At 41.9% G+C, this 26,227-nt stretch overlaps 1 protein-coding gene across 3 annotated transcripts; it reads right to left on the minus strand.

The window, feature by feature from the left end:
• Nucleotides 1-396: 396 nt before the first annotated feature.
• LOC115470181 (protein phosphatase 1K, mitochondrial-like) lies at nucleotides 397-26,205 on the minus strand. 3 transcript variants are annotated; one of them, XR_003942138.1, is made up of 8 exons: nucleotides 26,105-26,182; nucleotides 21,573-22,016; nucleotides 15,977-16,074; nucleotides 9,870-10,032; nucleotides 6,172-6,316; nucleotides 5,462-5,596; nucleotides 3,634-3,713; nucleotides 619-708 (listed from the first exon to the last, which is right to left on the minus strand). XR_003942138.1 is itself a non-coding variant. In XM_030203140.1 (7 exons), exons 2-7 carry the CDS (start codon nucleotides 21,986-21,988, stop codon nucleotides 577-579), a joined length of 1,089 nt encoding a protein of 362 aa, XP_030059000.1. In that variant the 5' UTR covers nucleotides 21,989-22,016; nucleotides 26,110-26,205; the 3' UTR covers nucleotides 397-576. The 3 variants fall into 3 exon arrangements, 2 of the variants coding, with proteins under 2 accessions (XP_030059000.1, XP_030058999.1); XM_030203140.1 differs by lacking the exon at nucleotides 3,634-3,713 and having other exon boundaries at nucleotides 397-708; nucleotides 26,110-26,205; XM_030203139.1 differs by lacking the exon at nucleotides 3,634-3,713 and having other exon boundaries at nucleotides 397-708; nucleotides 26,105-26,181.
• Nucleotides 26,206-26,227: the final 22 nt, after the last annotated feature.

A 26,227-nucleotide genomic window follows, 5' to 3' on the forward strand; every position in this document is an offset into this window, starting at 1 on the left:
GCTATTAAAGCTACAGGGCTGCAGTTTGGGCTAGAGAGAATCTGGCAAATGTTGTGGTTTGAGGGAAGCATTTTGAATATAGTTATGCAGATGGTTACATAAGTGGCTGTATGTTAAATGTGGAAAGTTGCTAGTAAGAAGCCTATGGCGAAACTATTCATTTAAACTTGAAAATAAAGCTTGTAATAGTGGCACCAGTGTCCATTCATGATAAAGGAGTTTAGGTCCGACCTAGAGGACCCTGCTGTGATACATGCAAGGCAAGAGGACTGTTCTTACCGTGCATCGGGAACTTCCTAGGTTGTGAGAAGTACAATCATGCTTATGATTTACCAGTTGCATTTCTTGCAATTGTCTAGATTCAGATCTTGTCCAGATTATATTAATCCAATGCCCTTTTGGTTTGAAAGAGATTGATTTATTAAAAGAAGTCAGTTGTTTCTCTTAATTTTTACAGTACTACTGTCACAGCATGAGAATCTTCCTCATTGCAGTAAAATGTATGACTATGCATAGTATATGTTTACGCAGGAAGAGCAGAGTATGTGTGTTAAACACTTTTTCCACAGGTGGCGGCTAACTCCATCTACCAGCAGCAATCACAATTCTTCCAAAACTTGAAGCAATGAGTGAATTCTTGTATTTCCCCCAAGCGCCAAAGGGTATGACCATTGTGGTAACATTATCTTGTGATCCATACTGCAGTGCCTGAAAATGGGATAAATGACATTTAGCCGCAAATGTGGTTCATAATCAAATCAATATACAATCAATTCAGATTATGTATTTATAGTACAATATTAAAATTAATTGTAAAACAATTCCTGCCCAAAATACTGTACTATAGCTGATAGAGTGAAATACAAACAAGACTACTTTATAATTAAACACAGATTTCCTTAAAGATAGGGAAAGGGGGGGGAGGGCTTGCCAAGCCTTTAAGAAAGGGAAGGTGGATGGGATTTGATATATCACCTTTCCGTGGTTACAAATTGGTTTACGTATTATATACCTTATTTTGTACCTGGGGCAATGGAGAGTTAAGTGACTTGCTCAGAGTCACAAGGAGCTACAGTAAGAAATAGGCCTGAAGAGGTGCTGAGCAAGGATCTGCTGAGAGGAGGAAAACTTCACTGGTGTATCTTAGCTAACAATAAGCTAAGACGCCCATATATTCCTATGGGTGTCTCTAGCATTTAGCGCGTACTAAAAATACTATTGCGTCTTTGTAAAAGTTTCAAATTTGGGGGGGGGGGGGGATTTCTTATCCCGCTCATCAAAAAATGTCTGAGTGGCTTACATGCTAAAAGTACATAGAGATACATGTATACATATAAGGACAGTAACATGACAAGAGCAAAAGGGGAGAACTACAATATTGATAGAAAAGAGGGAAGGTAAAGAGGGGAAGGAGGTAAGTCCATACTGTGCAGTCAGTTCAGCACTGCCCCAACTTGACATTTCGTTATTTAGATTGTAAGCTCCTTTGAGCAGGGACCGTCCTTCTTTGTTAATTTGTACAGCGCTGCGTAACCCTAGTAGCGCTCTAGAAATGTTAAGTAGTAGTAGTAGTAGTAGTGTTAAAGCGAAAAGAGGTTAGAGGAATGCATCTGTGAAAAAAAGTCTTAAGATCCTCTTTAAATGTTGAGAGCTGGGTGTGGTTGTGAAGAGATTGTGGCAGTTTGTTCCACAGTTCTGGGCCCTGGACTGAGAATATTGCCTTTCTAATGTATTTGTGTCTGATGTGTCAGCAAGATGGGGTAACCAAAAGATTTTGGAAAGAGGATCGGAGAGTACAATGACTGGAGTAAGGGATCAAAAGTCATGAAAGATAGGGTGGTTCGCCAGATGAATGAGTTTTAAACACCAACAATAGTATCTTGTAGGTGATGCGGTGAGCCATGGGGAGCCACTGGGCTGCTTTCAAAAGCGGGGTAACGTGGTCAAATTTTCCTTTTATTGGTGATTAGTAATGGCAGTATTTTGAATGGTTTGCAATCATCTAAGATCAATGGATTTGAGGCCTAAGTAGAGAGAGTTACAGTAGTCCAATTTACTTATGATGAATGGATGTATGAGTGTTTAGTGCAGTTGGGTCAATTATTGAGTGAATCTGTCTAAGCTTGTAAAAGCAATTCTTTAATACAGTCAAGATCTGAGAGTGAAAAGAAAGTGTTTTATCAAGGATAATTCTGAGTATTTTGGTGCTCTGTAGTTGTGTGATAATGGTATCGTTAAGGCGGATTGGTTTTGCGAGGGTTATATGTGGCGAATTGGAAAAAAGAACACATCGTGATTTGTCAGGGTTGAAGATAAGCTTGTTTTGTTTTAACCAACGAGCGATCAGTGGCAAGTGATGATTACGCATGTGAATCATTTGGATGTCTGCTGGATCGATATAGTAGAGCAGTTGGATGCCATCCGCATATACATATGCACTAAATCCTAGGGATTGTGGGAGACCCCCTATAACTCTTGCATCCATTTTTGATGAAGAAGAGATATATAATTCTTACCTGTGAATGACGTAGCCATGCCAGGAGTTGAATAAAAGCTACTTCCCTTGGTTTGCAACATTTTGGGCTTTTTTATTGAGAGAGTTAGGGATTGGTAGAACAACAAAGATACCAAGTTTTCTGGTAATGATGCATCATCAGTGCAACAGGTAGAGCCCAATGCAACACTAACAGAATTTAGTTACAGAATGCAGTGGGGGGGGGGGGGGTGTTCTCCTACTGCTATTGCTCCTAGAGAAAAGCTAGTTTCAGGCAGCAGTTTTTGATTTGTCTAAAGTTTATAACTTGATTGTTTTGATGAAATTGAATTGATATATACATATCATGTTATAATACACTTCTTGTATGTTTACATTTCCTCATTGTAAACTGCTTTAAAACTTATGTATTAAGCAGTGGAGGAGTGGCCATTGGTTAGGGTGGTGGACTTTGGTCCTGGGGAACTGGGTTCAATTCCCACTTCAGGCACAGGCAGCTCCTTGTGACTCTGGGCAAGTCACTTAACCCTCCATTGCCCCAGGTACAAATAACTGCCTGTAAATAATATGTAAGCCGCATTGAGCCTGCCATGAGTGGGAAGGCGCGGGGTACAAATGTAATAAAAAAATTATATCAAATCGATAAATCAAATCTAGAAATACAGCATAGAAACAAACTGTCCCTGATCTCTCTCACATACAGGCATAATGGCAGCTGCCCTGTTAGGTTCATAGAAATCAATCAACCAATCAGATTTGTTTGACATGATTTGCCTTTGGTAAAGCCTTGTTATCTCAGAGTGGGAAAGCGCGGGGTACAAATGTAACAAAAATAAAAATCCTATAACTCATTGGATTGTAGAAAGTTGATTATCCTTTCCTTCAGCAGCGTCTCCGTTACCTTTCCTATTATCTCACAGGTCTGTAGTTTCTCACCCCTTGTCTGTTACCACCTTTGTAAAGAGGGACCAAACCAGCCTTTCTCCAATCCTGTGGTACTTCTCCAAGAATCTATTAAACACATCCATTAGAGGTCCAGCCAAAACCTCTTTAATCTCCCTTAATATCCAGGGATGTATCTCATTCAGTTCCATGGTTTTGTCCGTTTTCAGTTGTGCAAGTTGTTCATAAACACTTACTTTGTTGAACAGTATGGTAACCATGCCATCTGCAAATGTATATTTGTCAATCATCCATGGACCTTTGCCAGGTTTTTATTCTGTGAATACCGAACAGAAGTAATCGTTGAGCAAGTCCATTTTCCCTCATTTCTATCTTCACATTGGTCCCCCCATATCTTTGAATTTTGTAATTCTACTTCTGGCCTTCTTCCTTTCACTAATGTCTCTGAAAAAGTTTTGTCACCTCACTTACATCTTTTGACATTTTTTCTTCTTCCTGTGCTTTTGCTATCTTGATTTCTTTCCTTAATCTCTCTCAGCTTTATGCAGTATTCTTTTTTGTGTATCACATAAAGTTGAGAAGGATGAAGAAGGAAATCAGGCTAGCAAATATACGGGGAGAAAAAGAAATGGCAAAAGATGTAAAGCAAGGTGCCAAGATTTTTTCCAGATATGAGGAAGGGCCAAATGTGGAATCTTTGTTAGAGATTCTAAGAGAAATCCAAAGCAGAGGAAGAACACAGAAACCAAAAGGAAGATGGAGACCAGAGTGAAGAGGAAGGAGAGAACATAATCCTACAGTGTTTTGATAAAAGGTGTTGTTTTACAATTACCCTTATCTGTTTGGCTTTTTTTCAGTTTGAAGAAAACACAGAAATAAATGGTCTAATCAATATTCAGAATGATTTAACTGGGCAGGAAAGGTACCTGCCTGGTTACAAATCACTCTGCCCAGCCCAAACACTAATATTCAGTGGTACTTAACCAGACAGGGCCACTGCATATCAGCTCTGACCACTGCAACACTATCCAGTTACTGCGAGGATGGTGTGAGGGCAGAGCTAGGGCAGATCTTGGCATCAGTACTGCAGAAACCTATATATTCAGTGCCAGTAGTTGGATTAAGCCTGGCACTGATACTCAGAGGTACAGTTCAGCCTGTGGTGGTCAGCATTTTTTTTAAATGCTGACTGCTGTGGGCTGAATATTGACCCCCAGTGTTTTTATGCTGTCCTGGACAATAGACTTTATATTGTGCCTAAGGGGGTGAATGATTAGTGCAGCCAGAGGAGGCTCCCTCCACCCAACACAGTCCCAGGGATTGGCAGCCTGAAATTCTGCTCCATTATACCTCTAAACAACCTGCCCCTATGATATGTTATTATCCTTCAAATGGCCTCTGTGAGGAGCAGCAAAAAGAGAGAGGGAGCAATACAGGACAGAGAATTTTGCACATCGTGCTGTAGTTAGCCTGATAACTATGGAGTAACTAATTAGGATGAACCAGTTAGTTTAGCATAAATAGTTGGACAAAGGTAGCCAAGTACCACTAATGAGGAGCAGGGGCGTAGCCAGACCAGCAGGAGGGGGGGTCCAGAGCCCGAGATGAGGGGGCACATTTTAGCCCCCTCCTGGCACTGCCGACACCACCCATGCCATTACCGCCCCCCCCCTGCGCCTCCACCAGCCAAGGAGGTCCTCTTCTTCCTCTGAAGGCTTTGTTCTGTTTCTGACGTCCTGCACGTACAATGTGCAGGACGTCAGAAACAGAACGAAGCCTTTGGAGGAAGAAGAGGACCTCCTCGGCTGGTGGGGATTGGGGTCCCCTGCCAGCAAAGGTAGCCCACAGCGGCGGCGGGAGGGGGGGTCGAGAGGGTCGTCAACAGGGGGGTCCAGGGCCAAATCTACGGGGGCCCAGGTCCCCCAGGCCCCACGTAGCTACGCCACTGATGAGGAGCAAGAAAGTTTATTGATAGTAGAAACTTAGCTACTGTTCTTCACACATTTTTAAATGAATAAATACACATTTCCATTGGATATGATCACTCAAAAACCAGTGGCGTACCTGATCAATTAAGAGAGTAGCCGCCTCTGTAGGATCTTGAGATCTTTTTACATTGTCACAAATTTCTTGATTTTCCATTGTCCCACTCACTCCATCAGTTGTTAAAACAAGGAAAGAGTCTTTTGAATGGTGCAGCTATTGAAATCAAGAATGAGGCACGGTCAGCTGGCTAAAGTTGTTCAAGCGGCATCTACACTTGGGAATGATTCTACAACCATCCGCATTGGAACACTAGAGAGGGCAATTCTACAACTGGGTGCTGCTTCCTTTTAGGGAAATGGAAGGGGAGGAACTTGATATGTTGCCTTTCTGTGGTTACAAACAAAGTGGTTTACCTATTACATACAGGTACTAGCTTTGTACCTGGGGCAATAGAGGGTTCAGTGACTTACACAGAGTCACAAGGAGCTGCAGTGGGATTCAAACCCAGTTCCCCAGGTTCTCAGGCCACTGAACTATCCATTAGGCTACTCCTCCACTCCACCCTAAGGCCACATGATACTATAATAGCATCTGGGCACCCAGGTTCCATTATAGAATACTAGTGCAGACCTAGTGTAACTCAGCCCCGCCCATGTGTATATCTCCCTTGCATTTATGTACTATGCCACTTACAGAATAGTTCTTAGGCGGCCTGCTGACACTTTTGCAGGCAGGCGTACACTTAGGCTACTAGTCTAGACATTTATACCCTTCATGTGTACATATACCTTAACTCTCCTCACTTCTGGCTGGGCTATCACGCCGAAGGTTTTCATCTGTACATCACCAATGCTTCGTGTCATTGCTAGCTTGCCATTGACATAAGGTTCGTGCGCACTGTTCCAATCTATGAAACCACCAGACTGCTCAATTCTGAAAAAAAAACATACACACACACAACCCACAATTTTCCTTAATTATCAGGTAGGTATCAGCAAGTTCTAAGCAAAATTCAGTCACATAAGTTTGATAGAAAAGTCATTTTCCAAGCAAGCAGACTCATTCATTCATTTCTCCCTCAAGATCTACTGAAAGGCTGCTCTGTGTGAAACTCCTCCTCGCTAGAACAAATTGTTTTCCACAAAAGAAAAGCCTAATAAAAAGTATTCTGTGAACCTGAAAATTCACTTTAAAAACTCCCATTACAATGCAAAAGGTCAAATCCATCTGTGCCTCAGCACATTATCCCATAGCTACATGTTAGGAATCACCAGGTTATATCTAGTGGCCATGTTTAACTTATTCTTGCTGTGCATCGCCGTGAGTGAATTTCTTCAAAAAAGTGGTAAATAAATAAATGGGCAACAGCAAAGCATGTTTGTTGCGACTACAGCTCATTGCTTCTGGGTATTCTGAAGTGACTCTTGGCCACATGTTTTGGACCTGTCCAGTTATTGTATCTTTTTGGAAAGGAATCTTGATATTCATTATGACTATCTGGAAAGTTCCAATCCTTTATCTTCCCGTTTGCTCTTCCGGGCCCTTCCCAAACCTCAACCCCTGAAGAAGGGAGTTATGTACTTTCTTAGATGGTCTGTTTTACTCAGTTTGAAAACAATCCTGAATCTCTCCTGTTGTACCTTCAGAAAATTTGTGGCACTTTTAAATGCTTGGGATCTTGTCATTGGAACAGCAAAATATTCAGGATTTGTCCTCTTTGGCAGGAATAAAGTTCCAGGCCACTTGAGAACCCTTTTGGTCTACTCTCACCTCTACAGCATGGAGTCGTATTGTAAATGGCTAACTTTTATTAGAATTCCCAATCTGTTCCTTTATGTTTATACGGGGGGGGGGGTTGTGGGTGGTATGGGAGAGGGTGGTAATAGTGGATGGGAGCGTGGATAGCGTAAGGACCACTGTATAAAAGTGTGATATTTCTGATCCAGTTACATTGCCTTTTTTCATATAATGTCTCTACATAAGTACAAAAGCACCGCCATACTGGGAAAAGACCAAGTGTCCATCAAGCCCAGCATCCTGTCTCCGACAGTGGCCAATCCAGGCCTCAAGAACCAGGCAAAAACCCAAAAACAAAACAAAAATTTAAATTAATAATGTTCAATGGACTTTTCCTTCAGGAATCTGTCCAAACCCCCTTTAAACTCAGCAAGGCCAACTGCTGTCACTACATTTTCCTGCAATGAGTTCCAGAGTCTAACTACGCGCTGAGTAAAGAAAAACTTTCTCCTATTTATTTTAAATCTACCACATTCTATGTATACTTATGTTCTGTATATGTTTTTTCCAAGTTGCTCAATAAAAATTGCTTGAAACATAAACAGGCAACAGCAAAGTTACTTATTTGGTAAACACAGGGGCAAGGGAGCAAAGCAAAAACCTCAACCCAAACAACCTAAATGTATGACTACCAGTAAAAAGAATTTAGATTAATGCAGTGTTTTGAACCCTCTGCTGGAAGAACACATCACAAGTTGGGTTTTCAGTTTGGAAGATTCAGTTGCATACACTGGGTCTACAAAGTATCTGATTAGTCATATGAATTCAATGTATATTATATAACTGCTTTTATTTTGTTTCCAGTTTTTATTGTAATTTAATAAGTTATCACCTTTCCCCACCATCATTATTTTATTTCTTTATTTTTATGATTGTATATTGTATTTCATGTTGTAACTCACCTTAGGCTAAAACGGGGAAGATATAAATTTTATATGTTATGATATAATAAACAGATTTAAACAGAACGTTTTAAAGCCATAACATCATACATTGAACAGTACAATTGATTAACAACTAATATGTCAACAGGAAAAAATAAATGTTCTCATAACACATATATTTTGTTGCTAAATCCCCCCTCCCCTATAGCTTATGTAAGCTAAGGGCCCCTTTTACTAAATCGCACTAGTGATTCCCGCATGGCAAATGCAATGAAGCCCATTCAAATTGCATGGGCTGTGTCGCATTTCCATGCCAGGAATCACTAGCGTGGTTTAGTAAAATATGCCCTATTGCCTTTATGAAATCAAAGTTTAACTCTTAAATAAGCAAGTGAACCTCTCTTTTTCATTACCCAATTTATACTTGGAGGAAAAAGACTTCAGAGGCTCAACATTCTCTGTTGAAATCAGATAAACAGTGAATGATTGAATGCTTTGTATCCACTAGTACAGAAATTTCTTCCTGATGTGGATATTGCATGAGCTCCTCATGAGTCAAAAAACCCTCCAAGGTCTAATAGTCTTTAACAAGGAGCTCATGCAATATCCACATCAGGAAGAAATTTCTGTCCTAGTGGATACAAAGCATTTAATCATTCACTGTTTATCTGATTTCAACAGAGAATGTTGAGCGTCTGAAGTTTTTTTCCTCCAAGTATAAATTGGGTAATGAAAAAGAGAGGTTCACTTGCTTATTTAAGAGCTAAACTTTAGTTTGTTAGCAAGTACCATAGATATTTTGACTTTATTAAATCAACAATATACAAATGTTCAGCCATTAGCCATGTCGCACTCAGCTTCTACCAAATATAATTTTGTTTAAAGGTGACCCACGAAAAGGGAGATATTTAAGCAGCAAGCAACAAAGTTCATGTTCACACTTCCCTTTTTTACATAGTGACTTCTGAACTTTTTCTTTTAATAATCTGGCTCATCCTCCTCCACATCTGAGCTTCCAGGACTTTTGGAGCCTTCCTCAATCCTGCTCATTGTTTTGTGTGACATAGGATCCGAATGTGATGTGCCTACGCCTTCATTCATGGCTATCAGCTTTTGCCCATAATTTTTATTCAAAACTTTTTTGTTGTTTAAAAATTTAAAAACACAAATGTTAAAAAAAAACAAACAAACAAACATAAATGTGTGCATTACACAAATCAATAACAGCTAACAGTATCAAAGGTCCCAATAAAACCTCCCCTAAGAGCACCCCTCCTCCCCCTCCCCAAACAGTAGTAGCTACAACATCAGAAGAGTGCTCAACATTGGGCTTGCTCTATTCTCAGTAAAACCCCATCATTATAGTGATGTCTTCAACAGGATGCCTTAGACACTGCTTTACCCATGTATTCTAAAGAGGTCCTTTTATTAAAGCTTAGTATGCACTAATAGAATTAATGCATGCTAAATGCTGAGAAGCCCAAAAGGTATAAAATGGGCTTCTTTGCATTTAGAGCATACTAATTCCATTAGAATGTGCTAAGCTTTAGTAAAAGAGTCCCTAAGTCCTATCCAGTGGTCACTAGCACGCAGTAACTGGGATTCCTATCCTCAAGGTCTATAAGCAATACCTCCACAGTATTCCCAGCCCTTTTGCCCCAGGAAGCAAAGGTGGAGGTTGAAAATTAACCCAATTCACTCAAATGGTAGCATGGAGCAATATTACTGAGCTATTAGGCCAGCCCATGGATTTTGCACCTTACAAGCATATCACAATCATACTAATTAAAACAAAAACTGATCACCTTTCCTTCTCATCCCAACGTCTAGGTGTGTGATCGTCAGTTAGCGGCTCTGCCCTTCCTTCTGTACATAGGATGGCTCGACTGTCCCCAACACTGGCTACCACGAGCTCAGTCTCATTCTGCAGCAAAGCAACAGTCGCTGTTGTCCCAGCAGAGGGTATTTCTAGATCAGGAGAAAATATTTTCAGACTTGACTGATTAACATTGTGCTACAGTGACTGTAGCACACATACATCCTGCAAATAAAATGTGGCTTCAATCTAGAGAGCTGCACGGCTTCCGTCCCCGCGGGAACCCCGCGGAACCCGCGGGATTCCCGCAGGGACGGAGGCAGTTCCTGCGGGGTTCCCGCGGGGATGGAAGCAGTTCTGCGGGGTTCCCGCGGGGACGGAGGCAGTTCCTGCGGGGTTCCCGCGGGGATGGAACCAGTTCTGTGGGCTTCCCGTGGAAGTGTAAGCTGCACCAGCCTCTCATCTACCGAATACCAATTTATTTGAGTGCTGTCTCCTCCTCCTCCTCTTCTTCCTTGCTTTAACAGCATAAATGTGGAAAGTCTTCCATTAAGGAGGTGGTAGAGTCACAAATGATGACAGAATTCAAAAAGGCATGCTAACCTTAAATGGCTGCATGTGTGTGGATATGTCAAGTGACACTTAGATGGCGACTCTGGCTGTGATGAACTAGAGCTGATACCTGGCAGACTTGTATGGTCTGTGTCTCATACATGGCAATCTGGTGTAGGATGGGCTAGAAAGGGCTTAGACAGCAACTTCAGTGGCTGGAACATGAGGACAGTGCTGGACAGACTTTTATGGTCTGTGTCCCACAAATGAGAACATGAATAGGCTGGAGTGGGCTTCGATGGCAACTCCACAGTTGGAACATAAGGATGGGGCCAGATAGACTTCTGTGGTCTTTGTTCCAGAAACATGAAAGAAAGACCATAATCAAGTATATAATATCACACTCGTTGATTTAATGATGAATTGGTCATGAGTGTGACTATTGGGCAGAGTGGATGGACCGTTCAGGTATATTTGCTGTCACTTACTATGTTACTATTAATCCTCTTTGCTCCCAGGCTGGTGCACAGACCTCAGCTCTGACACAGGCACAAGAATCAGATGTCACCTGACCTACTGGCGCGTGCATGTGGCGACCTCTCAGCACACACTGCCAGTGAATCAGAGACAAATCTTACATGTGCGCACCAGAGTGTTCCAAGTTCCAATTTCCGTTCCTTCCTTGCTTACAGTGCTGTGGCTCAAATCCAGAGAGAGACTGAGGGAGCTGACTGGAACTTTCTTTTATGTACTATTAAATTCTTACGGGGATGGGTGGGGATGGGTTAAATTCTTGCGGGGATGGGTGGGGACGGGTTGGGATGGTTTAATTTTTTGCGGGGATGGGTGGGGATGGGTAAGATTCCAGTGGGGATGGGTGGGGACGGGTAAGATTCCAGCAGGGACGGGCGGGGACGGGTAAGATTCCAGCAGGGACGGGCGGGGATGGGTAAGATTTCTGTCCCCGTGCAACTCTCTACTTCAATCATGCATTTCTAACCTGAGTTTAATAAAGAACTGATCATTCAATGAAAGATGGAAAAGGATTCAATGCCGCAAAGCTAAATTGCCACTAAAATAGTTTTGAACTTCCCCTTGGAGTAGGCAACTCAGGAGCTGAACAAAGTGGACTCTATCACCCTCCTATTTCTTGTCTTATAATTCCTTCTCCAGTATTCAGTGGCGTACCAAGGGGGGGCGGTGGGGGCGGTCCACCCCAGATGCATGCCGCTGGGGGGGGGGTGCCACGCGCATGTTGGCCGAGTCCGCTCATTCCCTCCCTGCTGCTCCCTCTTTGCGGAACAGGTTACTTCCTGTTCCGGGGCAGAGGGAGCAGCAGGGAACGAGCGGACTCGGAGCCGACAGGCGCGCGGCACCCCCCCCCCCCCAGCAGGTAAAAATACACCTGGGGGGGTTGCGCTGCACCCGGGGGGGTGTAATTTTGCCGGGGGGGGGGCGGGGGCGCATCGGCGATCCGCCCCAGGTGTCAGCCAGCCTAGGAACGCCACTGCCAGTACTGCATCTCTGTCAGTCAGGATTTAGATCAGGTTATATACCACATAGATTTTAATTACTTCTTTTCTAAGTGAGATTCTGGATTCAGGGGATGTCATTTTCATGGTATCATTAGACTTAGCAGCAGGTCTCAACTTGGTTGATCATGATCTACTTATCCAGAGATTACAATTTATTGGAGTTAGAGGGAAGGCTTTGGAGTGATTAATTTCATTTCTCAGTGATAGAATTTTAATGCTAGTGGCCAAGTCTTCTACTTCAAGAATATTTCACTTGAAATTGTAGACCGGTGAGCCTGATGTCGGAGCCGGGCAAAATGGTAGAGACTATTATAAAGAACAAAATTACAGAGCATTTACATAAGCATGGATTAATGAGACAAAGCTGACATGGGTTTAGTGAAGGGAAATCTTGCCTCACCAATCTACTACATTTGTTTGAAGGGGTAAACAACGTGGATAAAGGTGAGCCAGTTGATATTGTGTATCTGGATTTTCCAAAAGGCATTTGACAAAGTACCTCATGAAAGACTCCTGAGGAAATTAGAGAGTCATGGGATAGGAAATAATGTCCTATTGTGGATTAAACTGGTTAAAAGATAGAAATCAGAAATTAGGGTTAAATGGTCAGTATACTCAATGGAGAAGGGTAGACAGTGGGGTTCCACAGGGGTCTGTGCTGGGACCGCTGATTTTTAACATATTTATAAATTATCTAAAGATGGGAATAACTAGTGAGGTAATTAAATTTGCTGATGACACAAAGTTATTCAAAGTTGTTAAATCACAAGAGGATTGTGAAAAATTGCAAGAGGACCTTACAAGTCTGGGACACTGGCCATCCAAATGGCAGATGACATTTAATGTGAGCGAGTGCAAAGTGATGCATGTGGGAAAGAGGAATCCAAACTATAGCTACATGATGCAAGGCTCCACATTAGGAGTTGCCGACCAGGAAAAGGATCTAGGTGTCATTGTTGATGATACTTTGAAACCCTCTGCTCAGTGTACAGTGGCGACTAAGAAAGCAAATATGACTGGCATTTTTCTCCTCCACTGCTCCTCCCCGAGGTATCCGGTATTGTTCTCCTCTACCCTCCGCCTCCCATGATGACCAGAGTTCTCTTATCTCTTCTCCCAGGTGATGCTGACATCAAGGTTATGAGAGAGGATCACTGCAAAGACAACAAAACCAAAAAGAAATGTTTGAATATACTACTGGCTGGGTATAGAAAGAGGGGGGAGCATGTCCATTTTGCAGCACCCATCAGCCCCGTAAAAGTGAATAAAATGGCTAAGTTTTTAATTCCTCTTTAAAGGTGGAATGGTTCATTTTTGTGCTAAGTGCCAGGGACAAAAGTTCCAATAGGCTGGAGCCAGATAGCAAAACACAGAGCGATGCGTAATTCTAGGGGCATAGCCACATACGGGCCCCGGTGTCCATCCACTTTGGGCTCGGGCCTACCAGCTGCAGCACACCCTTGCTGTACCTAGCAGGAATCCTCAAGCCTTGCCAGCTAAAGACATCTTCTGAAGATGCCCAGAACACCCATCAGTCAAGCTCTGCAGTCAGCAGCATTTCTCAACCACCAATGCTAGAATCCCTGTGCATGCTCAGTTTTTATGCTTTCTCAGCTCATGTGCATGAAGTAGCGTCAGTGGCTCAGGAACGCTGCCACTGACTGCTGAGCTTGACTGAGAGGCATTCTGGGTGCCTTCAGAAGTCTACACCTGGCAGGACTTAGAGATGTCCATCAGTTAAGGTATTTAATTTTCAATCTGAGCTGGGGGGGCGGGGGGAGTATAGGGGTACAGGCAGAAAGAAAACTTTGTGCCCACCCATTTTGATGATTGGCCTGCCCAAAATTTAATGTCTGGCTATGCCACTGATATATTCCAGTCTGATATTATCTGTAGTAGATAAGCTTATGCGATTGCCCTGCCAGGATCTTAAAGAACGTAGAAAATAGTAGGGGATAAGAAATGATCCTAGCTATAATGGGATACCAGTGACCAGGGCACAGTGGGTAAGCAACAGAATTTTAAATTTCATCCTTAGTGATGAGGAGTAGCATGACTAGACCTCGTAGCAGAATATAAGAGCTCAGCATGTGTATTCGGTATTCAACTTTACAGCTGTTACATCAGCAAAGAGAGCACTATAACAGCCCAGATGTGAAGTGACAAAAACATGAATAAGGGATTGCAAAGCTTTTCTAGAATGTATTAGAGTACAGATCCTCCTAAGCGCAATGAAAGATTTCCTATTTAAGTTGGAAAAAGAGCTCCAAAATTCAATTGTTCTCTAAGTAAGGTGAAAGAGTCCCTGACATGAAGAATGATGCCCAACATGAGTGGAGACAGAATAATGGAATAGGCTGCTTTAAGAGAACCAAATGGCCTTGAAATTCTAAGAGTTCATCTGTAATTTATGTGGTCTAAGGCAACAGGATACAATATTAAGACAATTGTTACGTTCACCAGTGATAACAGATGGGTATTTTCCAATGATGCCACTAACTGGATATCATCAGTGTGCATATATACCTTGATCCTATAACGCTGTGTTAAGGTGGTTGACCATGAAAAAATTAAATAGTAAAGGAAAATACCTTCTGCACCTGATCCTACACAGGACTAAGGATGGAGCCCTGTGGAAGCCTGTAGGTCAAGGAAATTGAATCTGAGAAGCTTTTATCACATTTCACAAAAAAGGTTCATTATGAAAGATAATAATAACAACCCTTGTTCTTCCTCCTCCTCCCCGCAGCCACACACCCACTCAAACTATGTCAATGGTTTGACTATCTGGCTGAAGTATTGTAGAATTATGCAGATTTGCGTAAGGCTACGATACCTCAGCCAGATAGTTCAACTACAATATATCTGTATGCTGGAACTACATTTTTTTTACTAACTCTCATTTCTTATATTATAACCAAAGCTCAAATTAATAGAGATACCCTTGAAAGACTTTACATGAAAAGTGAATAAAAGGTTCAAATAAGAACTGATGGGAGACACTAAAGCCATTGGTTCAAAGTTTAACGAGGTACTGTGTATTCACATGGCACATGACAAATACATGCGCACAGACAAATGGTCAGATGAACAATCTGTTTCTCATAAAAAACAAAGAGAGGTTTTTTTTGGGGGGGGAGACTTGGCTCTCCCAAAATACTAACCCAATGTTTCTAGTTTTCAAAATGGTCCGAGATATTCTCATTTTCTTCTTGCAAACCAAATTTGCTGACTTTTCATCCCATTTTTGAAGAGTTACATGCCTACAAATAGACAAGACAGACAAACAAGACCAACAAACATGGATTCCTTTTACAAACCTGTTTCCAACATGGCGTATTTCGGAAAGCAATAAAAAGTAACCATGTTGACCTGTTCTCTTTGCCCCTAAAACATGTTTCTATGTGGATGGTTCCCAAATCTGTCCTACTGACCCCAACTCTGCCCATATGTTACAATCCAGTCTGGTTTTCAGGATAGCCAAACCATACAAATTAATTGTAATATTTATTGTAGAAATCCTGAAAGCCAGCATTCACCATCCCTACACTTGTATTGGTCATTGTTAATAACACAGTAATATATGATAAATATCAAATACATTTTAAATATACAGAAAGTTGGATCTATTCTATTATGGCGAGTGCTGCTGTTTTCCAAATACATCGATGTCAGATAAGCAATTTTTGGGGCCCTTTTACTAAGCGGTGGTAAGCCCAACAAGGGCTTACCGCTCAACAATCTGGAACTACAGCTTCTTCTGTAGTCAGAATGTTCCATAGGGTTTATTGAACTATATATGGTGTTTATAAAATAAAGTGGCATTTTTACCTGCTGCGGTAAAAAGGGCCTCAGTGCGTGGCAAAAACGACCCCCGTTTAACTCGTTACCTTATCAGTTTAGATGTGTAAATCACTCACAACCTTTATTATTTTTGTGGTGGGCAACTGATGTTTGCAGGCAAATGGTACATCTAGAACAGGCATACCAAGCACTACATTAGTCTCACCTCCCAGACTGTAAACACTTTTGGAAAAGACCTCATCAATTTGGAGAAAGGACTTCATCAACACAAATTCAAGATCAGATTCACATGTCAATCTTTGCCTGTAAATCAATAGATTAGAACATAGTTTTAAAAAATTAACTGTTATAAGTCACATGCTTGATCACTTAATAAACTGAAGTCACCTCTTCCATTGCTGGTCAAGTGGGCACCGTTCCATTCTATGTTAAGCCAGGAGACACCAGTAGAACATGATGGCAACCGAAGAACAGCTTACTCCGCTTGGTGCTACAGATCCTGTCCATATAATGGATGCTACCCAGTTAAGGGTCTGATATTCAAAAAAAGCCGAACTCCTAGGGACCTGATAGGAGCATAAATTTAGGAGCTCAGCATTTTCTAAGTTAACCTCCTAAATTTGTGTTCTATTTTCAACTAAACTTTGGTCAAAGTAGGATATAAATGTGAAAAAATAAAAATAAATAAAATAACTTTTCAAATGTCCTCTCTAACATTGAATTAACTGAAGTGACAATGTAGCATAATGCATTACAAGTCCTACATATATCGAAGGACTTCACTTCACTTCCGAGGCTTGCCTCAGATCGTATGCAGAGACAAGCCTCGGAAGTGAAGCGAGTTCCACAGACCCTGATGAAGTGGATGAAACTTTGGCCATTGTCGGCCGTGGAGAGAGTGAAGATGCTATGCACTTACAAAAGATAAGTTTTTTGTTTGGTGAACTTTAAAAATTAAAAAACTTTTAACAACTGGTGGAGGTTTTTTGAGCCAATGATGACAGCAAATACTCCATGAATTTATGGACTTGTGAGCCTACTATAGAGGGGTCTATTGAGGCTTTTTCCTCCACGAGTACGATATATGTAGAACTTGTAATGCATTAAGCTACATTTTCACTTCAGTTAATTCAATATTAGAGAGGATTGGTGGGTGTAGTAGGAATTGCTTTATTATCCTCTATAGCTCCTAATTTTGATTATAACTTTAGGCCTACCATTCGTTTGCCTACATTTATGAGCCTAATGTATAAGCCTAGTTCTGAAAATCAGTGCTAAACCTATACTGCCCGATAGTCAGCCCGTGGCAGAAAGCAGCATCCCAGCCAAGGGCTCATCTGACCCCCAGATATTCAACAACAGGACATGCTCATTTCCCAGCATTGAATATCCAGATATTAGCAGTCACTCAGAAGTTAACCGGGCACTAGCCAATATTCAGACCGGTGCCAAGTTAACTTTAGTGCACAAAGTTAGGGCAGTCTTTTTGCTGTCCTACCTTTAGGCAGTTACTTAGCCGGTTAACAGACTGAAAATCACTGCTAACCAGCTAAGTAAGTGCTCTGCCTACCCTCTGTGACCGGCCTGCCCCTAACCTAACCAGTTAGGCCAGTTAGCGGTGATATTCAGCAGCATTACCCACTTAAGTACTGCTGAATATCGTGTGCCAGGTCACTCAACGGGTTTAACTGGGCAGAAAATCCTTTTGAACATTGCACGGATAAAGTTTTCCCTGTCCCTTTTATGCTCCTAATTTTAGGAGTTTAATGATATTTTGAGTACAAAGTTATACACTTACTCCCAGTAAATTGTCAAAGGGGCCAATTTATGGCTGCAATTCTCAAACTTGGAAGCATAAATTCTTTGAATATCAGGCCCTAGTTTTTACTGCAGTTGTCCCTCATATCAGTTGGTAACTTTACACACGTTCATTAGGAGTGGAGCATAACAGGCTTTGCTTTTGGCATTGACGTTTATATTGTTTTATTTTCTTGGAAGAGAGGAGACCAAAGGAGCTTTTGTTGCAGCACATTTACAACAGTGTATGTTTTACACTACATGTTTTGAGGTTGTTCAAGACCCCTGAGGCAGGCCTTTGGGCCGAAAAACGGCCATGTCGGGTCGTTTTTATACAATAAAGCAATTTTTGGTATCCTCATCTGTTCTCCTCACTTTTTTGTTTCATATTTCACCTCTCAGAAGGGCTGCAGAAGACAGTGGATATATAGTGGGGAAAAATAACACACAAAGGTGAGCCCTCTGGTTTAAAAGGTAGTGACATGTACTTCAGTACAGGGCTCCAAGTTCATATCTTCCATAGTATCAAGGTTGGTCAAACAGGGCACACCATGGAGGTGATGTACTCAAGCTGGAACCCCAGAGTAGGCCCAAAAGCCTTGAATATGTACCATTTCCTTTCCCAGATGAGAAAATCTAGTTAAAGAAGGAACATTCTAATTTTTTAAAGGCTTACACAGCTGAAAGATCATATACCCGGATGCTGATAGGGCTTCATTCTCATTTTCTAGTTAGGGTCCTCAGGATTTGAGTTTGCAACTCTAGGACTCAAAACCTGGAACTCTATCTCTTGTTAATAATATGGGATAAAGGAGCAGCAGCCCATGCTGTATTTATAGAAGAACCCCAGATACTTCAGCCTGGTCATTCACATTTATCCTCCCCTTGTTATTCATTCCAGTCACAAAGGAAAAGTAAGGGGCCCTTTTACCGAAGTATAGTAAGTTTCTTCACTTACCAAGATATAACAGCAAATAGTAATGTGCAGTAAATGCAAAGGCTATGCAGTAACTGTTGGGGGCGTGCCCAGCATGTCCTCTATTGCAAAGTTCTTTATCGTATGTTAAGACTATCCAGCATTAGCTTGGATGCCTTAATGCTTACGCTTGAGGAAAAAAGTAAGTGCAGCCATGCTAACTGCACAAGTGACAGTGCACAGTAAGTGCCCTGTACTAATGTAATGTGCAGTCCACACTCATTCTGTGTCCATAACCTGCCCAGTTCCTCCTCAGCCAACACAGCATGCACCAACACAAAAATTTGTATATGCTGTCAAAGCCACCACAGTAACATCACATGCTAATTTGTGCAATCACTGCTTAACACACTTAGTGCTGCTTAGTAAACAGGGCCCAAAGGGCACATTAGTGTTTTTAGCGTGTGCTAATGGTTAGCACGTGCTAAATGCTAAGTCGCCCACAGGAACATATGGGCGACTCTAGCATTTAGAACACGCTAAAAACGCTAGTGCGGCTTAGTAAACAGCGCCCTTTATTAACCCCCCCCCCCCCCCCCCCAAGTAGGAGAAGCCACTGTGTATACTTGAGTGCTCTTTCCCTCCTAACTATTCTATGTGTACATTCTTTATGGTCAAAATAAATATCCCCTTAATTTGATTCTCATAGCATGTCCTCTGGGAAACAAGAGATGTGGAAAAAGACTGTTGCAAACCAGGCAAAATAAAGCATGCAGTAATCTACCCATGGAAAGTCCTGCTCTTTTTCTCTCTCCTTCCACCCAAGCAGAGTTTGTTTATATATATATATATATATACTAGTAAAAAAAAAAACGTTTCTGATGCAAATGAAACGGGGGCTAGCAAGGTTTTCTTCAGAGTGTGCATGTGGGAGTGCGTGTGTCCCTGCCCTCTGCCCTCTCTCCCTCCGAGTCCAGTCCTTCAGTGTTGTTTCCTGCTGTTCTGTGTTTTTGTTACAGAGAGAGTGAGGGCATCTCTCTCCACCCCTCCCCCCTCTGAGTCCTTCACTGTTACAAAGAGAGGGATTTCGTGCTGTGCTGTTTTCCTTCACTCATGGGGAAACCGGTTATCTCTGGCGCTTCACACTTCCGGCTGGAGGCTTCAGTGGTGCCTTTTATATATATATATATATATATATATATATATATATATATATATACAGTGGGGGAAATAAGTATTTGATCCCTTGCTGATTTTGTAAGTTTGCCCACTGACAAAGACATGAGCAGCCCATAATTGAAGGGTAGGTTATTGGTAACAGTGAGAGATAGCACATCACAAATTAAATCCGGAAAATCACATTGTGGAAAGTATATGAATTTATTTGCATTCTGCAGAGGGAAATAAGTATTTGATCCCCCACCAACCAGTAAGAGATCTGGCCCCTACAGACCAGGTAGATGCTCCAAATCAACTCGTTACCTGCATGACAGACAGCTGTCGGCAATGGTCACCTGTATGAAAGACACCTGTCCACAGACTCAGTGAATCAGTCAGACTCTAACCTCTACAAAATGGCCAAGAGCAAGGAGCTGTCTAAGGATGTCAGGGACAAGATCATACACCTGCACAAGGCTGGAATGGGCTACAAAACCATCAGTAAGACGCTGGGCGAGAAGGAGACAACTGTTGGTGCCATAGTAAGAAAATGGAAGAAGTACAAAATGACTGTCAATCGACAAAGATCTGGGGCTCCACGCAAAATCTCACCTCGTGGGGTATCCTTGATCATGAGGAAGGTTAGAAATCAGCCTACAACTACAAGGGGGGAACTTGTCAATGATCTCAAGGCAGCTGGGACCACTGTCACCACGAAAACCATTGGTAACACATTACGACATAACGGATTGCAATCCTGCAGTGCCCGCAAGGTCCCCCTGCTCCGGAAGGCACATGTGACGGCCCATCTGAAGTTTGCCAGTGAACACCTGGATGATGCCGAGAGTGATTGGGAGAAGGTGCTGTGGTCAGATGAGACAAAAATTGAGCTCTTTGGCATGAACTCAACTCGCCGTGTTTGGAGGAAGAGAAATGCTGCCTATGACCCAAAGAACACCGTCCCCACTGTCAAGCATGGAGGTGGAAATGTTATGTTTTGGGGGTGTTTCTCTGCTAAGGGCACAGGACTACTTCACCGCATCAATGGGAGAATGGATGGGGCCATGTACCGTACAATTCTGAGTGACAACCTCCTTCCCTCCGCCAGGGCCTTAAAAATGGGTCGTGGCTGGGTCTTCCAGCAAGACAATGACCCAAAACATACAGCCAAGGCAACAAAGGAGTGGCTCAGGAAGAAGCACATTAGGGTCATGGAGTGGCCTAGCCAGTCACCAGACCTTAATCCCATTGAAAACTTATGGAGGGAGCTGAAGCTGCGAGTTGCCAAGCGACAGCCCAGAACTCTTAATGATTTAGAGATGATCTGCAAAGAGGAGTGGACCAAAATTCCTCCTGACATGTGTGCAAACCTCATCATCAACTACAGAAGACGTCTGACCGCTGTGCTTGCCAACAAGGGTTTTGCCACCAAGTATTAGGTCTTGTTTGCCAGAGGGATTAAATACTTATTTCCCTCTGCAGAATGCAAATAAATTCATATACTTTCCACAATGTGATTTTCCGGATTTAATTTGTGATGTGCTATCTCTCACTGTTACCAATAACCTACCCTTCAATTATGGGCTGCTCATGTCTTTGTCAGTGGGCAAACTTACAAAATCAGCAAGGGATCAAATACTTATTTCCCCCACTGTATATATATATATATATATATATTTTTTTTTTAGTTCCCACCTTTTTCACCAGCAACTTAAGGTGAGTTACAATCAGGTACACTAGATATTTCCCTGTTCCCAGAGGGTTTACAATCTAATATTTGTAACTGCAGCAATAGAAAGTTAAGTGCCTTACCCAAAATCATGAGGAGCAGCAATAGCACCTGGACAAGACTTCCGTGGGGTTGTCATCCTAGTGCTCTAACCACTAGGCTACTCCTCTCTAGCTCTAGGCATCTCCCAGCCCCACTTACTTAATAATATGACCAAAATGTCTTGCACAAAATTCAGCTGCAGCTGCACCACCATGACCATCAAAAACAGCAAAGTAGAAAGTGTCATCTGACAGTCTGGCAAAACTATAGCGATCCTCATTTTGTTTTCGTCTACCAGTCTCAGTGACACAACCAACGTCCTTAAAAGAGAAGACAGAGCTTGTTGTGCTTCGAGGGGGTAGCACAATGGGTTCATCTAACCAAGTGCCAAAACTGTCCCAGCTCATTGGATGGAAACCACGCTCGAGAGCCAATGCCTGCTTGCAGGAGGTAGAGGTGCTGAACCCCTGAGAACTACAAGGCATATTTTGAAAGGCTCGTCCTCTGGAACGTTTGATGATCAAGGGGGCACTTCTGGAGAGAACGGCGGTGATGGAACTGGGGAGGCGACACATTTTCCACTGCTTGGCAAACACCAAACACCTGCCCAAGAAAAAAAAAGAGAGAGAGCACATGTATTACTAGGTTTTAGATTTTGGAAACCACCTAATCACTATCAAATTGCTTTTTTTTTTTTTTTTGCACAAACATTAGATTCTTCAAAATGCATTAGCTTTTGAGACTATGGAAAGCCCTTCACGTGTCTGGTCTCTCTCAAATAACACATTAGTTAAGTCCCTTAAAAGACATCACAACCTAAAAGCCAGTTTTCAACAAAATCAACATGGCTAAAAAAAAAGTGCCATGCAACACCACTTTCACATTCTTACACATCTTTCACATTCTGCTGTCTAAAATATTCAAAATGCCTTACAGCAGAAGCTTCTTCACAGATCTACAAAACATACTCTACATTTTCAATGTGAAAGAATTACACATTTATTCAAATATGAAAAAGAGACTAAATAGTCTTGATTAACCTTGATTATCAATCCTTTACACCCTTTGTCATAGCAAACCCAAACTTAGGGTTACCATATTTTGCAGAGACCAAAAAAAAAAAAAAAGGACACAAAAAAAAATGGTTGCTACCTTTGCTAAATAAATATTTAATCGTAGCAAGTGTGTAAATGGCTTTTAGTTAATGAACACACATCTAACAGTGACTGACTTACAGTACAGCAGTAGACAATAATCTACTGTTAGAAATATGCAATCTGTCCCTAAAATCGAGTGTAGTACCGGAAGACTGGAGGGTAGCCAATGTTACTCCGATTTTTAAGAAGGGTTCCAGAGGAGATCCGGGAAATTATAGACCGGTGAGTCTGACGTCGGTGCCGGGCAAGATGGTAGAGGCTATTATTAAGAATAAAATTGCAGAGCATATACAAAAACATGGACTGATGAGACAAAGTCAGCACGGATTTAGTGAAGGGAAGTCTTGCCTCACCAATCTAATGCATTTTTTGAGGGGGTAAGCAAACATGTGGACAATGGGGAGCCGGTTGATATTGTATATCTGGATTTTCAGAAGGCGTTTGACAAAGTGCCGCACGAAAGACTCCTGAAGAAATTGCAGAGTCATGGAATCGGATTTAGGGTATTATTATGGATTAAGAACTGGTTGAAAGATAGGAAGCAGAGAGTAGGATTGCGTGGCCAGTATTCTCAGTGGAGGAGGGTAGTTAGTGGGGTCCCGCAGGGGTCTGTGCTGGGTCCGTTGCTTTTTAATGTATTTATAAATGACCTAGAGATGGGAATAACTAGTGAGGTAATTAAATTCGCCGATGACACAAAATTATTCAGGGTCGTCAAGTCGCAGGAGGAATGTGAACGATTACAGGAGGACCTTGCGAGACTGGGAGAATGGGCGTGCAAGTGGCAGATGAAGTTCAATGTTGACAAGTGCAAAGTGATGCATGTGGGTAAGAGGAACCCGAATTATAGCTACGTCTTGCAAGGTTCCGCGTTAGGAGTTACGGATCAAGAAAGGGATCTGGGTGTCGTCGTTGATGATACGCTGAAACCTTCTGCTCAGTGTGCTGCTGCGGCTAGGAAAGCGAATAGAATGTTGGGTGTTATTAGGAAGGGTATGGAGTCCAGGTGTGCGGATATTATAATGCCGTTGTATCGCTCCATGGTGCGACCGCACCTGGAGTATTGTGTTCAGTACTGGTCTCCGTATCTCAAAAAAGATATAGTAGAATTGGAAAAGGTACAGCGAAGGGCGACGAAAATGATAGTGGGGATGGGACGACTTTCCTATGAAGAAAGGCTGAGAAGGCTAGGGCTTTTCAGCTTGGAGAAGAGACGGCTGAGGGGAGATATGATAGAAGTGTATAAAATAATGAGTGGAATGGATCGGGTGGATGTGAAGCGACTGTTCACGCTATCCAAAAATACTAGGACTAGAGGGCATGAGTTGAAGCTACAGTGTGGTAAATTTAAAACGAATCGGAGAAAATTTTTCTTCACCCAACGTGTAATTAGACTCTGGAATTCGTTGCCGGAGAACGTGGTACGGGCGGTTAGCTTGACGGAGTTTAAAAAGGGGTTAGATAGATTCCTAAAGGACAAGTCCATAGACCGCTATTAAATGGACTTGGAAAAATTCCGCATTTTTAGGTATAACTTGTCTGGAATGTTTTTACGTTTGGGGAGCGTGCCAGGTGCCCTTGACCTGGATTGGCCACTGTCGGTGACAGGATGCTGGGCTAGATGGACCTTTGGTCTTTCCCAGTATGGCACTACTTATGTACTTATGTACTTATGTAAAATCTTCTAGATTTGAGTTTGAGTCTGAGCCTAAGCGTACTTATCAGAAGAGCAGATAACCCTCAACAACTTTGGCTGGCTTCTGATGTACGTGTGAAAGTCTTTACATGACACGAACCAAGGAGGTTTGATTGAGAACAGGAGACAGTATGACGTCAAAAAGTTGAGGTTAATCTGCGTTTTCCCTTCCCTGTGCAGCCATCATTCTGCGTACACTCAAAACAAAGCAAACAAACCTATGAGCTGCTGCATCCACGTTATTGTTCTTTATTGTTGGTAGCATTTTTATTTAATCTCACTTATATTTTCAAACATGCCAGCTTGTGCAGCATACAGATGTACACAGAGGAAATAAAATAATGGAATAACTTTTCATAGGTAGAGTAGTAATTTGTTATAAATCGTAATCAGTGTGTCATTTGGAGCAGCTGGTTATAGGAACACTCTCGCATCCGTTATATTTGTGCAGAAATTTTTTTCTCCTGGTAAAGGGTCACTAAAACAGACATGTTACAGAATCAGGTGCTCAACGTTCAGAGTTCAGTTTTCACACATGCACAAAAACCAAGCATGCAGCTCAAGCATCAGACCAGTGCACTGGTTTATTTAGATTTACATTAGTGGGACTAGCATGTTTGCATTAGCATGTACTAACTGGCTAATGCTAAATTAACATGGGAGAATTTAGCACCACATAACTAGGAGGCGGTGAGTGCTCTCGCATTAGTTTTTTTGCAAGTCACTACAATAATGAAAAAATTAGTGCAAGGCTTACCAAATTTTTAAAAAGCCCTAAATACAGATTCTAACACCCTTTAATAAAGGGGCCCCTTAATGATTTCCTTCAGTTTAAAACAAAAAAAAAAAAAAAAACACTGGGAGGACACACCTGCAGGAGCACAGTCATTTGAACCTGCCAGTCATGTAGGTTTAACCACTTCACATTTTGGATTTATTGAATCAGTTTTCTATCACTAGCCATAATATTTCAGTATCTTAACAAGTCATTCGTGTATTTTTCCATTTTGGGGGTTTGCTTCTTGCAGTATTAATTCAAACTGCTCTGACACTGTCCTCTAAGAGCAGCAGGGTATTTCTGTTTATTTGTTTTAAAAAGAATTATGAAATACAACATTGTGATGCTTAGCAGCATGTCTTAAATAATGACTGCTACAAAGAAATATCACTTTAGTAATAATTCAATAGTTAATTAGTTCTTCCTTTTATTTACTTATTGCAATTAAGCAAACGTATTAAGCTAAGTAGTAAAGACTAGTGTTTAGAATAATGAGCATAGAATGAGGGGGGGGGGGGAACAGCATTTAAATCTCACTTCCCTCTGTGACACTCCTGTGACCTTGGGAAATCTCTTCGTCTCCTGTAGCCTGGGGCACCTTATTGTAAACCCTTGATGAAGGAGCCTATTTTCCTTGAATTACTATTAACACTGTAATCCACCTCGCGCATTATTTGGGTTGGCAGAGTAAAAAGTCAAAATTATTATTATTATTATTACTAGTGTTTTCAAGGGACAGCGAACTTCCAAATATCAGGTGATATCTGTCACACTATAGTCATCGCCTATCTTTAGAACAGCAGCTCAAGCCATCCACAGGACCACAGCCAATTGAGGCTTGCTGAGGAAGGAAGCAGCCAGTGAGCAGACCCCATAAGATCACACCCCTCCAATGACAAAACAGTCCTTCCCTGCAAAAATTTCAAAATACCATTCGCAATTCCTTTAATTAGCAAGCCACCAAACAACAGAAAAAAATTCAATACGTATATATATTTTGTTACTGGTTTCTTTTACCTCAGATATACATATAGAAAAAAATTGTATTACTGTTAACTACCTTACCATAGACGATCTAAGAAGCTCCTGCTTCCCTACCGACCGCTCTCTGAGCTTTCTCGCGTCGGCAGCATAATAAACCAAACGGCGGAGGGATACAGAATCAGGTACCGTTTTTGGCACT

Source organism: Microcaecilia unicolor, chromosome 5, assembly GCF_901765095.1.
Source record: "Microcaecilia unicolor chromosome 5, aMicUni1.1, whole genome shotgun sequence".
Lineage (NCBI taxonomy): Eukaryota > Metazoa > Chordata > Amphibia > Gymnophiona > Siphonopidae > Microcaecilia > Microcaecilia unicolor.

What these genes read in the sequence shown, in the direction of transcription:
- LOC115470181 (XM_030203139.1), bottom strand. An exon ending in AAGTGTTTACAGTCTGGGAG is followed by an intron (nt 10,033 to 15,976) that starts GTGAGACTAATG and finishes CTCCTGATCTAG; the next exon opens with AAATACCCTCTGCTGGGACA. An exon ending in CAGAAGTGAGGAGAGTTAAG is followed by an intron (nt 5,597 to 6,171) that starts GTATATGTACAC and finishes TGATTTCAATAG; the next exon opens with CTGCACCATTCAAAAGACTC.